At 40.7% G+C, this 14,583-nt stretch overlaps 1 protein-coding gene across 11 annotated transcripts in view; it reads right to left on the reverse strand.

Annotated features, from left to right (window-relative positions):
* The window catches only part of Celf2 (CUGBP Elav-like family member 2), an 897,461-nt gene that overhangs the window by 44,257 nt on the left and 838,621 nt on the right, over positions 1-14,583 (reverse strand). For all 11 annotated transcript variants that reach the window (XM_004662381.2, XM_045134876.1, XM_045134881.1 and 8 more), the window contains 2 exons: positions 13,994-14,057; positions 3,332-3,466 (listed from right to left, as the gene is read on the reverse strand). In XM_004662381.2, coding sequence (XP_004662438.1) covers positions 3,332-3,466; positions 13,994-14,057 — 199 coding nt within the window. The remainder of the gene's footprint in view (positions 1-3,331; positions 3,467-13,993; positions 14,058-14,583) is intronic.

Here is a 14,583-nt window from a genome sequence, read left to right on the forward strand (position 1 = left end):
ATTACAAAACAAAACCAACATATCTACAAACAGTGCGGGAGACAATATTATTATCTTTCTTTAATACATGTCTAATATACAATTTGCTTCTTTCTATAAACACAGACACAGCCCTTAAAAACAGGTTCAAAATGAGGTAATAAGAAATGACCCAAGAATTAATTAACTAAATGGGAGACTGAAGTAAACAAAGGAAAAAAATTATCATATCAAAATAAAAGGCAAGAAGCATGATTAAATTAGGTTTCAAAAGACCCAAGAGGAACTCATAAAAGGAATAATATGCACTTACCTGGTTATTTATTCTTTCATGATTTAATTTCTAATTTCATTCACTACCATCTGATAATTGCATGAAACACTTATTCTAACCATGAGCAATTTAAACTATCTTAATTTTTATTTCAAGGCCACGAGACAAAGGAACATATTTATTGCCTAAAGAGATTTTTTAAAACAAAAATTAAAGCTTAATCTCTTATGTTTTAAAGCTAAAGCTGTTTAAAATCACTTATAATAATGCTGTGGGGAGACTTTTCTGGGTAGCCAAAGTTGAAAGATAAATTTATAATTATAAAAAGTAATAGTTTGGGGGGTTAAATTGTCCTTTTCCTTTCAAGATGAATTCATCTTGAAGCTCAAGAGCACTATTTAAACACAGGGTAAACTTGATGCCTGTGTAGAAGTGAGAGGAGATGTTTTCATGCATTCCTTTGTAACTGGACTTGCTCATGGCATAATTAGTAAGCCCAGTGTATTATTATTATTTCAAAAATAAATAATAGTATGGAATCTTTGAGAATGGCTTTCAACCTCTACTATTTCATAGAAAATTGCCCTGATAAAGTAGAGAGTCATGAACTCTACTGACCACATTTTTTTTTAAACACATTTTTAAAAATTTATTTCAGAGAGAGGCAGATAGAAAGACACTGGGCACACCAGGGCCTCCAGCTGCTGCAAACAAACTCTAGATGCCTGTGCCACTTTGTGCATCCGGCTTACATGGGTCCTGGGGAATTGAACCTGGGTCCTTTGGCTTTGCAGGCAAGAGCCTTAACTGCTTAGACATTTCTCCAGCCCCTAGCCACATTTTCTGTTTTGTTGTTGTTTTCTCGAGGTAGGGTCTCACTCTAGCTCAGGCTGACCTGCAATTCACTAATGTAGTCTCAGGGTGGCCTCAAACTCACACTGATCCTCCTACCTCTGCCTCCCATGTGCTGGGATTAAAGGTGTGCGCCACCACGCCCAGCTTCCTAACCACATTTTCTGCTGAAAAAGTCCCTAGTGGAAATTAAACAAATAAATTTACTTAGGAAAAATAATTGAAATGTAGATTTAAAGAGCTTCTGCTGTGACACTTGAAGATTCTGATGAAATACTTTCAGCTACCATGTAAAGTGTACCCGAGAAGAGAGAAACCACTTTGATATCTCAGGAAATAGCATCCACAGGAGGGTAGTGTGCTTCTTTAGGAATACAGGGAAGGACACTTTGCTAACGGTAGTTTTGGACTAAAGAAGGAAGAATAGTACATCTTCAAACATACTTTCACTGTAATTTCAGAAAAAAAAAAATGGAATGGTCATGTATGTTTAAAATTCTCTTCTGGCAAACACTTTAAGAGGGTAAAATAAACTGTGGATTATTACTATAGTGGATGAAATGGCATAATGATTTGAGTATGAAATATCCCCCACAGATTCATGTGTTAAAAGCTTGGCCCTGAGCTGGGAAGTTGTGGAAACTGTAGGAGGTGGGGCCTAGCTGGAGGAAGGAGGTCGCTGCGGGTGTACTGCGGGTGTACTGCTGGAAGCTGTATCTTACCCTGGCCTCCTCCCATATTCTGTGTCTCCGCTTCCTGTCGACCATGGGCAATCAGCCTCCTCTGCTACATGCTCCCACCATCATGATGTTTTACTTTGCTATGGGCCCAGAAATGGAGCTAAATAACTATGGGCTGTTCCCCCAAACTATAAGCAAAATGAGTGTTCCTTTGTCCTGAGTTATATCAAGCATAACATGCGCATACTATGTTGGGAGGGCTGATGAATACAAATTGCTATGAGTCCCTTGACATGTGCCTCACTCTTCTTTCCCTCCTCTCTTCCCTTTTCCTATCACTCCATGCTCCCCCCTGCCTGACTCCCTTTATGATACTTCTCTTCAGAAGACTAAACAGCTTTCTTCACTCAATTCAGGCTTCTGTTCAAATGCCACCTGTTTGAAAGAGGGCTCATATCCCCCAGTTCCTTTACTCGACCTTATTGTGTTTGATCAGTCTTAACACACATATTACATTCACATTATTCACTTATTTTCTTATTTTCTGAGGTTCCCTATAAGACTGAGACTTATGAGAGTAGTGTGTCTTTCTGGCTCACTGCCATATGCCTCACACCAGGACAGTGTCCACTGCTGAGGCACCTTGCACATGTCATTTATTGGATAATCTGATTAGCTGTGCTCACTCTTGCACTGGGCATTTTAATCTAAAGTCTTCTGGCTGAAAGTGCAATCAAAAGCATGTATTTGCTATTTAAATAATTTCATACTCAATGTGGGAAAAATCTTAATTAGGGCGCTTGCCTGTGAAGCGTAAGGGCCCATGTTTGACCCTCCTGATTCCATGTAAGCCAGATGCACAAAGGTGAGGCAAGAGCAAGGTTGCACATGCCCACTAAGTAGTGCAAGTGTCTGGCATTCAATTGCAGTGGCTGAGGCCCTGGCATGCCAGTTCTCTCTCTCTCTTGCTGTCTCTCTCTCTCTGTCTAAAATAAAAAATAAAGATAAGTAAAGTAGATAAATTTAAATGTATTTTAAGAAAATCACTTATTTTTATAAGGGAGAAGTTAGTAATGTTACAGAGATTTATTTCTTAAGAAGGGACATTAAAGGACTTAGTTAAAAATTTTTAGAGTAAATTAAAGATATAACTTAATGTTTTGAAAAAATTCACTTATAAGTTGATTCTTCAGGAATACTATTTATTATCTAAAATGAATCCCACACAGTATAATGGTATATACTTTTTGTAATACTTTAAAGAAAGAAATCTCTAAATGTATATGCTGTTTTAAAGAGATTTCAGCACATTCAGAATAAGCCTACCAGATTCTCCTAAATGTTTCTTCTCTCAAAACTCTACTCTGAGTATCTCATTTTAGATACACAATGTTTCACAGGGAAATCAAGGGCTATAGGTTCAAGGGCACGCTTTCTTGCTCCTTGAAGTCAAAAGCCATGAGAAAGTTCGTCTTGCCCTTGTTCTTTGGGTGCATGCAGACCTGCTCTTGTGTCCTATGCAGAGAATGCAAGGCCTTCCACTCACCAGGGCTTGTGAGGGCTCCCAGGGCGCTGCTCGTGGTTGAGAGAGGGTTTGCATTGGTGCTGCTGGCTGAGGTCTGGGCGGCAGCTGCTGCAGCTGCCAGCGTTGCCAGATTCTGTAATTGTAAAGCATTCATGCCTATGAAGGGAAGAGAAGAGAGGTGTTAGCAAGAAGTCCAACTTTCCCAGTTTTAAAATAAGAACAAGCTCACAAAACCATCAAATCCCCCTAACACCTGAGTGCTTATGAAAGCTGCTTCAGGACTTGTGCAATCAGCTCACCTGGATGGGAGCTGTGGTCAGTATTTCTCAAAGGATAGTGATTTCTAGAGATGAGCTACTAAGAAAGGCTACCTGCACTGCACTCAGTACTTGTCTTTAGCAGAGTGAGCTCATCGGGGCTCCACCTGTCCTAACTCAGGAGCCCCTTTATGTGGCTGCCTCTCAATGCCATAGTGAAAACTACAAAAGTTAGTACATCACCCTGTACTGACAATGGCCACAGTAGAGCTGTGTGGACTGGCAACTTTTATGAGTTAGCTGCCAGGAAATGGCATGAGATCTGGGCATGGACAACTGCAGAATGAGCTTTGGGCTAAACTCCGAATCCCTGAAGTTGACATGTGCATAGATAAGCTAATACAAAGGAAATTACAGCTCATTAGTAAAATGCTTCTACTTTACTGACATGGGTTCTAATCCCAGTTCTGCCATTTTATCAGCTATGCACACCCAGACAAATTAGTTTCTCCATTTCTTGATGAGGAAGTGGCCTTGCTAATTATATCTGAACTCAGGGGCTGATGCAGATAAGTGAGATGATGAATGCAAACTCTAAGTACCCAATAAATGTCAGTGTTTTAGTGGTATTGCCATTGAACTTGTCTTTCCACATTTATCTTAACATGTATCTATAACAGGAACTCAATATATGGTGAAGAGAACTGACAGTGCCTTAATAACTATTTATATTGTAAAATAACTCTATTTTTAGCTAGAATGATTTTCTGATCAGTAAAACTCGAGAAACAAAATCTAAATGAGAACGTGTATCAATATGTGGGTGGGATGGGCTGATAGTTTCCAGGCAATGATCTGAGATTGGGTTTCAGCCTGTTGTCTATGCAGTTTTCACTTTTAACATCTTTTCCCCTGCCTCTTTTATTTCTCAACCCACAGGCCCTTTGAATAGTGAAGGTACCTTTCCACAAGTCATTTCACAGTAAGAGAAAGAGGCAATATTTTACTTTTTATATAGAAAGTTCTATATAGGAGACTTGACTCAATAAGATTAATTTTAACATTTTTTGCCTTAAATCCAGATACTTAACTATGTATTAAACAAATTTAATCTGCTCTACGAAGAATGGCTTGGTAACTGCTTCCGTATATGTTGGAGAGGATAGGTGAAGGGCTGTGGGAATGTTTTACCAACATTGCTGAGCAAGCCCCCATCATTGGAATGGGGCTTGTTTCCTGGCCTGAGAACTGGGCCTCAGGGCAGAGCTGCTGAGCCTTACAGACAATATTGCTTCCAGTTATTACTCTGCCCAGGGAATATTTCTACTCAGAATAAAAGCCCCAGATGGCTTTGCTGCAGAACTATACTCTGTCTTCTTTCAGGTGGCCCTGTGAGGTTATGGTGACATCCAAGCACCTACAACTTTTTTGGTGGGGAAAAAAGTGAAATCCTGTGAATCAATGCATATGGGCATAAAGCTTGTTCTCTCTGACCAGGGGTCATGTAGTATCATACTTAGGAGAATGTGGGTATTCAGAAGCACTGATCTCATTTTTAAGTTTCAATTTACCAAAGGGGAAATGAAGGAAATATGGGAGCTACCTCACTTTAGTGGAGACCCACTTAGACACAACAAAGGGCTGTACTTCCTGAAGGCCACATGAATGCACACTACACTTGAGAATGACAAGAGTTCCTAACGTAGGCTGTGAGTGATCTTGAAAGATGTGGGGCACATTTATACAGATCCATCTGCCCCCTCTTGTGACTAATGTTTCCTTTAATGTTTTAATGATGTAAACCTGATGACCACACTACATCCAGCAGACAGCTGGATGTAGAAGAGGGTTTACCACTGAAATTAAATCCTATACTGTGCACCTGGCACCAATGAATAATAGATGAGCCAGTATTCCAGGCTCAGGCTCAGAGTCTTTCTCTAGGACGCCTTTAACTCTCCTTAGGTGAGAGCCATATTGTTAGCAAGAGCTGTATCCACGGTCTGGCTAAGGCCACTCATGGCTTCACAGCATGGGGTCCTCATCCAGGGCCTTAGCGCACAGCTTCCTGGACCTGTGGCCACTGTACTCTGCCATACCTCTGTCTGCTCCTAACACATGTAATTCCCATCAACTCCCTTTCCTATTGATCTCTTTATTTCAATTTATTTATATATATTTCTTACTTTCATAAGCAAATGCTAAGTTATTTGAGGACAAAGATTTTATCTTACCCATGTTCAAGTCCACCTATACAGATAGATGTATTGCTGGCAATTCTTAATACATTCATGTAACCTAAATGGACACACTAATAGCACAACATTTTAATAAGCTGCTGTAAAGAGTACTGTGTAAATAGCCAACCATGCTATTAGTTCTCTCCATTCTTTGATATTTACATCAGCATCAAATACCATTTTTTCTTTAATTATTGGTTAATCTACTGTGTAAGTGCTTGTTAGACAGATATATCCTTGACCTTGCCCATTGACATTTATTAAAGATTCTGTTGCCCAGCTGACAATGAGGTTGAAGTTCCCTTCCTTATGCCCTGAGGAATTCAGGGTGAGGGTGTGTGTCCCCTCTGAATGTCCTTATACATTTCCCTTTTGTGAAGACATTATCACTTAGGAGTGACTTTGATGTCCTCTTCCATCTTTCCTTCTTGCTACCCAGAAAGGCCAAGTAGAATGAATGAGGCTGAGATACCATTCTGTGAGATTGCTAACACTGTCCAACACTACAGTGAGAGGCCAAGATGGGGAGTAGGAAGCAGAAGCCATTGTATTCTCCAGGGTCTGGGGGACTTATGGGGGAAGGAGGAGGTTATGGGTTTAGAGAGACCTAATCAGATCACCTATCAACCCATCCCCAATCCATCTAACCAGTTAGTTGGTGGCTATGATGGGTCAGCCCCTGTGCCAGACATTGAGGATAAATGGACAACATGACAGCTTGGGCCCAAGGAGGTTCCTGGACACTGGAGCAGGGAGAAGTGACTGAAGGAAATCCTTCATCAGCTTCTGGAAACAGGCTCATGCTCAAAAGCAAATTCTTACTAACTCCTTTGACTGGATGCAGATGAAGGAGAAGCACTGACCAGCTAGGAGTGGAGGATCAATCACTCCTGCCCCTTTCATAGTCCTTGTGTGCCAACTCAGCTGGCATTTACGGTACCTCTTTGCCCTATCCTAAACAAGTGCTCAGTACCTCCGAGGTGTGGTAGGGAAGCGCACCTCTCAACTCCCTAGATCTGGGCGCTCAGCCCAGCAATGTGCCTCTTCATTTCTGCTTTCTCAGTGTGGCCTGGGGGACAGCCCACCCTTCACTCTTGTCTTGTATCTCCACAACTCGGAAGGTATAAGATTCTCTGTTGGTGATAATAATCATTTCTTGCTAGAGGCATTGTAGCCTAGCATGGGAGTGTGCAGGTTCTGCTCTCAGTTGTCACGGGTTTACATGAACCCAGTTCAGTCTCATCTACTCTAACGTAAACCGTCTGGAGCAAACTGGCTAATGGCTTTTGCCCTGGGGTTCTCAGCTATAAAATAAGACTAAAATAGAGCCCACCTCCTGTGGGTAGATCACTGCATGGTAAGTCCAAAGGGGCAATACTGAAAAAGTAAGTGCTCTTACTTTAGATTAGCAACTACTATATTACTGCACATAAAGAGGGTAATGGGTCAAGAACAGAAAAGGAGCCAGGCGTGTTTCTCAGTCCTTTACATGTGGCTTCATAGTGTACATACCAAATGCACCTTTTTTAGACACTTACTGTTGTACAGGTCACAGGTAAAGGACATTTAGACACAGAGAGGTCAAAACACCACTATACTGCTCAGTCTCCAAAGGCCGCTCCTGGGTGGTGAGCAACGGGAGGATGGCACGCTCCTCTCCGTGTGCCTGCTTGCTCCCTGCCACTCCAACCACGGTATTTCTCCTGTATTCTGTAGTCCCCATCGGGGACTCCTTTTCCCCTCTTAATCCTCATGTTTTAGTCTATTTATTTGGTTAAGCTGTACCTCAGACAAATTTAGGGGAGTTAGGAATAAAGAAGAAAAGAAGAACAGGACAGCAACGGAAATTGGCTGACATACTAAACTTGAATCTGTACCCTGTACACTCTTACCATGGTCTTGTTAAGCTGCAACACACTGCAAACCAAAGAAAGCGGCCAGGTGAGGCATTCTGCTCCATCATGAACCAATTTAAATGCTATCTAGTAGGAAGGAATGCCAGGTCTGAGAGAAAACAGTTCATAGCATTGCTCTTGGTTCAATTTATGATACCTAAAATTCCAGGTCAATCTTGTCTTCATAAACAATTGAGGAATGAGTTATCCAGCAACCTATGCACTACATCTCTCTAAATCATTAATCAGTTCTTTAATTTTTTAACTTGATCATTTTTCTCATCCATCTGCTCATACTGTTCACACTCATCCAACCTTGGAACCACAGATCACTAGCTTTAGTGAACAAATGGAACCACATGGTTTCATTCTTAATACTAAGTCTGCTGCATGCTATTTCCTCCATACATATCAACACTTATTGATCTTGAAACGTGACATGTGTTAAACTTTTCTTTAAATTATAGACCCTAGAAAGTTGAACGCATGCACACTAGGTAACTGAGAAAGCCCCAGGTCCTAAGAGGAAACCACGGAATGAGAAGACTGGCCCTGGGACAGTAATGTGGGACGTGAGAAATCTAGAAGGTTTCAGAGTTGAGGAGTGATAGGATAGAGAAGGAAAAAAAATGCACAGAAATGGCTCCCTCCTCTTCAGTACAAAAAGCAGACCTGGACACACATACATGCGCAACAGAAGCAGCCCACAAAGATGAAGCCTTCCAGCCTTACCTGCTCTCGTGGGCACAGCTAAAGCCAAGGAAGGACACAGGTGGGAGCTAAGAAGCACCAGAGGGCAACCTTGGAGCCCCAGAAGGGCCTGTTTTTCCCCTGGCTGTGTTCTCACACCAGCCTGGACAGAAGCTGACAGGCAGAGACTACAGGACCTTCTCCCTCTGCCAGGCCCAACACCTCTTCTGCAATCCATCCCTCCCTGAGGACATTCCTGCACCAACATCTAGTCTAAATGCTACTGACATCTCATGGCCTGTTATACCATGGTAACGATCCCAGGATGAGTAGGTGGCGCTTGGAAGATTGCTACTGGGCTCAGTGTTTCTGAGCCCTTCACTGGCAACAGCATCTCCAAACCAGCCGACTTCTCTGAAGCACTGCACAACCCTCTGGCCTCAGTGTCCTCCCACCTGGACATGCTCTAATGGGAAGGAGCATTCTCCCCTCCCCTTTGTTAACTCTGCCTTCTCTCCTGGGCTCAAGTCAACAGTGAGGGCTACCAAGGCAGTCTTGGGGTAGGTTTCTGCTTCTACTTATTTCAATTCATATTTCTGGTTTCTTTACCATTATTATTTTTGCTCTTTGGTTTGGAAGAACTCTCTCTTCTTTCTCAGATCTTGTCACGTCGGCCTTCTTATTTTCTACCTACCATTCACACTTTCTCTGTTACTCCTACATAATCACCATGACGGGCACCAGACAGAGAGGCGCCAGTCACCCTTCTGGAAGCTGGTTCTGGCTTGGCAAGCAGCTTTTCTAAGAAAAATGACCACATTCAACTGGGCACCTCTTAAACCAAGGGCAATAATCTATAAGACTATGCATGCAAAACACTTAAGCTTTAGGAAATCCAACAGTGAGCTGCTATGACGATGGCAAAAGGAAAAAAAAGTTGGGAGTAAAGAGACTTAACTTTTCATTCATTATTTAGGAAAGAATTCTCAAAATGAAGAAATTACATGCAGAACAAATGCACAAAATGCCTACTTGAAACTTAAGATTAAAAAAATTATTTATAAGGAGAAGGGCATGAAAATTTAATTTAATGTTCACCTTAGGTAATTTTGTGTCTTATTGTTCATAGCAATTACCATAAATCTGCATATCAATAAGTGAGAACAGATGTCAGTTGTTACAAGTGCTTGCCAATCAGGTCTGTTAAAAAGTGACAGATGGGTGGTTATAGAACATTCTCATAAGGCCTATTAGCACATTCACAGGAAGTGTCTGTGGTACGGACTGCTGGAGACTCGGGACACAGGGTCTTTGTGGGCCTATGATACACACACCATAGTGGAAGCAGGTCCAACAGGAGCTTCTCAGACCGCCCAGGCGTAGTTTTTGCAAGCGTCCCCCCTTCTCCTCCATTTGTGACAGACACTCATAAGCAGTCTTCTTTGGGAGTGGATTTCACATTGACAAAAGGAAAGCTATTTTATTGTTTTAAGCAGATATTTGAATACTACAGTTTATTGTCACTTTAAAAATTTAAACCAGACTTCTGGAAAAAACTTACTATCAGTTTACTGAAAATCAGAATTAAGATGAAGCAGTTTCCCTCAGTTCATCATCAGATAATTTTTCCTTACCTATATCTTCAAATCTCTATGATTCATTTCATATGAATTTCTTATTCTAGGGCTAGGGATAGAGCTCAGTCAGAAGAATGCTAGCCTAAGATGCACAAGATCCTAGGTTCAGTCCCCAGCACTGCATAAAGTGGGGTGATAGTACACACCTGAAATCACCGTACTCTTGCGGTACAAGGCAGGAGGGTCGGGGTCAGGAGTTCAAGGTCATTCTCAGCATTCCAGGCCAGCCTGGGACACATGAGATCCTGTCTCTCTCTCTCTCTCTCTCTCTCTCTCACACACATATACATACATATATGTTTGACAAAGAGCAGGTTTTTCTCAATAAATTGGAAACCTTCTAGAGTGAAGGAAGGCAGTTTCCAGTTATCGCTTAGTAGCTTCTGTAGTGTTTTGGGGGCTCTGCACCTTCAGCTTGGATTTGTATTTGGCCCACTCAACAGTTGCATAGGTGAATCATGGTAGCTTGTACGTCTGCAAAGAAATTAACTTGAAATATAGATCTCTACCTACTAGGTTAGTGCCCCAGGACAAGTCTATTAACCACTCAGTTGCATGTAAAACGGTGCCGACAGTGCCTACCTCATTAAGTTGTTGTGTTACCTCAGAGCTCTGTATTCTAATCCATGTGACACTACTTAATGGTGCTGGGGTCTCACATAACCGACTTAGCCATTTCATGCATCTGGGTTCCCAGTTGTAATGTTGTAGTAACAAAAAGACGGCTCTGTCCTTGGCATGTGAAAATTATCTACATGATATTATAAGGAGCTAGTTTAAATATTAACTTGTAAAATGCTACCTTGTTTACATCATGATGATCTTTTCAGACATCACAGTTGTTAAGAAGAAACTAAAGATTAAAAGGATACTTTGCCCTGTTTTATTCTCTAAGGAAAATCCAGACTCTCCCCTCTAGTCAGATCTAAGTTCCTAAGCTTTCAGACATTCACTAAACGGATACTAGGTGAGAAATGGACAAATTATTATTAGAAATTTTAAGTGAGAAAATAAAACCAATCAACTTTAAGAAGGTACAATGAATAATCATAAAAAGATTCAGCTTATAAAGATTTCATTTTAAATTCATTTTCTGCTTTTAAATTCCATATTTTGTGAAAGTTTACTTTTACAGAGATTTTGAAACATTTGTAGTAGTTATTTTTAGTTTAAAAAAGGCAATGTTTTATGGGGGGAAAGTATAGCTGAGAGTGCTTTAGATTTGATTGGTATAACTACTTAGAAACTTGTCATCTATAATTTATTTTCTGCTTTTTGGGCTTTTATTTTCTTCTCAAATAAAAAATGCTTTACTTATATAAATGAATCGTTTTAAAACTCAGTCTCCTGAAAGAGATCATTATGTTTTGAGAGCTGTTCACAGCCAAATATTACTGGTTTCTAAAATAGTTTACTGTCTTTGTTGATAATGTTCCAAGCTGGACTAATTGAATTTTATATGAGGAGCTTACAAATGTGCTACTATAACACATACAATTACATATGAGTTGTACATGTGCTCATTATTACTATGTCATAATACTAATTATTCAACAAGCACCAGAACATTAGGTAGGACAAGGATTGATGACCTTTTGGGCTCCTTCTACCTTATTATCATATGTCTTCTACTGCATTTGTGTATCTGTTATGTACAGTGTGTGCTCTATAGCATTTCTTGTACAAACTATCTATCAACTCTCAACAACACATTTGTGAAGACACTGACAGTTTGTACAATGGTCTTTGATTTATATGGATAAAACCAATTTTCATAAGTTAAAACTTAAGCTGTATTGAGAATGAATCCAAAATACAAATTTACACCTGTCCGTTTATGTATTTATTCATTCACTCATTCAAGAAGTTTTAAGCAGCTCCACAAGAAGAAGGGCTGAGTCCACTAACTGCCGAGCAGCGTGGTCCTACCACAGTCAAAAGTCCTGCTGGTGCAGTCAAACGCTCTACCACTGAACTGTACCACCAAAAGTCTTACTTATGGAATAAGCAAAAACAGTAGGAGGGCCACATAAATTCTGTTCCTGTACTTGAAAAGAAATACCCCAAAGTATTATTCTTCAAATACTAAGGAAGATTATTCATGTTAGCGAGGGGCACCTTTTAGAAAAATCACCCAGTAGACAAGAGGTTTGACACACATGAGTTCCCTAATAGATTTCCAAGATGTTGGCAGATAATGGATTGTTCAGTATTTGATTTCACAGCCTGTGCAGGCTTAATGCGGTGAACTCAGCATGATGAAGGCTGAAGAAACAGATACTCTGGAAAGCCTCATTTACAGAATGTCTTTAAATTAGCCATCTGCTCCATGCACCTTCTAAGGTGACTCCCATGTACTCATAGTTTTCAAGGAGCATGCGAATGCTAAAGTCTGGCCTGTGGCCGGCACAGCAGAGGGACACGCGTCCTGATGAAGAGTGAGGGCACTCTGCCTGAGGAGACGTGCTGGGCAGTGGCCTCAGGGATGTGACCTTTATGCATAATGCATCTGTGGGAGTGGGAGAGCCCAAGGCTACTGTGAAGAACGTCCCTAATTTTGGATCTTGGAGGGTCTGTGATACTAGAAACAAAATACATCTCTTATCTGCTCAAAATGTCGTGAATTTTAGAATTTATTTTAGATGCTTGCAAGTCAGTTTTTTCCCCTCTTAAAACAGAACGTACCCCCTGAATATTTTACTACTGTCCTTCCATGGAATTATAAATAATCAATATGATGTTTATCTCCAAGGCCAGCTTCCTAGCCCATATTCTTAAATGCAATAACTTAACCATTTATCATTGCAAGATATTTAAAAAATACATGATCTGTATTGCAGAAGAACAAAGTGGCAGTAACAAAAGATCTGAAATATAACAAGTCTCTTAGAAGTTCTGTTTTACTGGCTAGCATTTACCAACAGACAAGTACCACAATGGAGTGCTGGAATGGCATTCACAGAACATACCTGGGGAGAAACCTCAGTGAAGGTCTTTCTAGACTAATTCAAAGTGAAAAGGAAAAAAAAAAAAAAAAAAGGATATGTATTGGTGGGGGGGGGGAGTTTTCATAGTGATAGTTAAGTAAATCTGGCTTTTATTCTCTTATCCCAAGGCTTCATTTCATTGATCCAGGGTGTCCTTGATTAAAGCAAACTGTGCTTCACTCTAATGCACCAAATCTCTCCCCAACTCTTTTGGAATCAAGGAAAAAGCTTTCTAACTGTGCCTCCTGGCAGGTTAATGGCCACCTGTTTTGATTTCTTACATACCCTGCCTTCCCTGAGCCTGTGTTAAGGTGGGTATCAGTATGGAAGGTGGCACAGTCAGACTGACCTTGCACTAATCACTGTGCCGCAGCAACTACTGGCCCAGCTCATTATGAAACAGGATCCTTCAATGAACTGCCTTTCAAATACTGTCACACTTTGATTTTCTTGAGAACAAAGATTATACTTTCACATAAAAGCTCTGATGCACAATTTTGTCAACTGGGTATTAAAGTAAAAAAGGCACCCTGTTAATTGTCTGTCATTACCAAGGGACTACAAACTGTATCAAATGTAGGCTGGCGATCTCAGCTTTCATTATGGAGGTCAGAACATTTTTATTGACTGGCTATTATTAAAATTTCAGAGGGATGTCAGTCATTTTGTCTGTCCCACATATAGTAATATTGTTAGAAATCCTCCAGTAATCCATTAAAAATCCACAAATGGTTAGAGTGCACTTGATAGGAATTTTGCATAACTGCTACATGTATTGAAAAGGGGGCAGGACATGCAAAGGCAGGAGAAACACTATAGAATAGGGGATTGCAATTTTAACATCTAAGACACAAAGGTAGCTCATCTGTAACTGCTCTTTATTATTTTTTTCCTTCTCTCCTTTTTCCCTACCAACCAACCAACCAACTGTTCATATAATTGCATGGTCAAAAGGAATGGCTTGCCTCATGACTTACCAGCCATTTGCTGGATTCCACTGAACGCACCCAGGTTGCTGGAGGAGGTGGCCTGCTGCAGAAGCTGCAGGAGACGACAGAACAGCAAAGTGAGAACAGCGTGGACACGAGAACAAAGCAGCTTCTTCATTAACCTGGGGGAAATTCAGTTTCCTTTACATTAATATAGTTGGCTGCCACTACCTATTGATGGACTGAAGGTCCCTAGAGTTGGAGCTGTAAATCCATATTAATGTCTAATCTCTATTAAGGAACACAGACACTGGGGAAACTCACTAACTCTGCTGCCTTAAAACAATTAATCAATTTACTCTTTTTAACAACCAGGTGTTAAATCTATTGAAACCAACACAGTGTGACTAATTATATCTCTCTGTAGTCTAGTAGTTACCATAACTCATCTCTGTCAATCAAGGTCCATTCCCTCCTCTCCTTTCAAGCTCCATTTTCTTTATCCCTCACTTGAAGCACATGGATTCCCTGACTCAGGCCAACAAAATGATGACGACTACAGACATAAGTAGATCTAGTCATAGACATACAGTTAACAACCACAGCCATATGGCAATGAGAACAACTAGCCGATAGTC

Source organism: Jaculus jaculus, chromosome 15 (genome assembly GCF_020740685.1).
Source record: "Jaculus jaculus isolate mJacJac1 chromosome 15, mJacJac1.mat.Y.cur, whole genome shotgun sequence".
Classification (NCBI taxonomy): Eukaryota; Metazoa; Chordata; class Mammalia; order Rodentia; family Dipodidae; genus Jaculus; species Jaculus jaculus.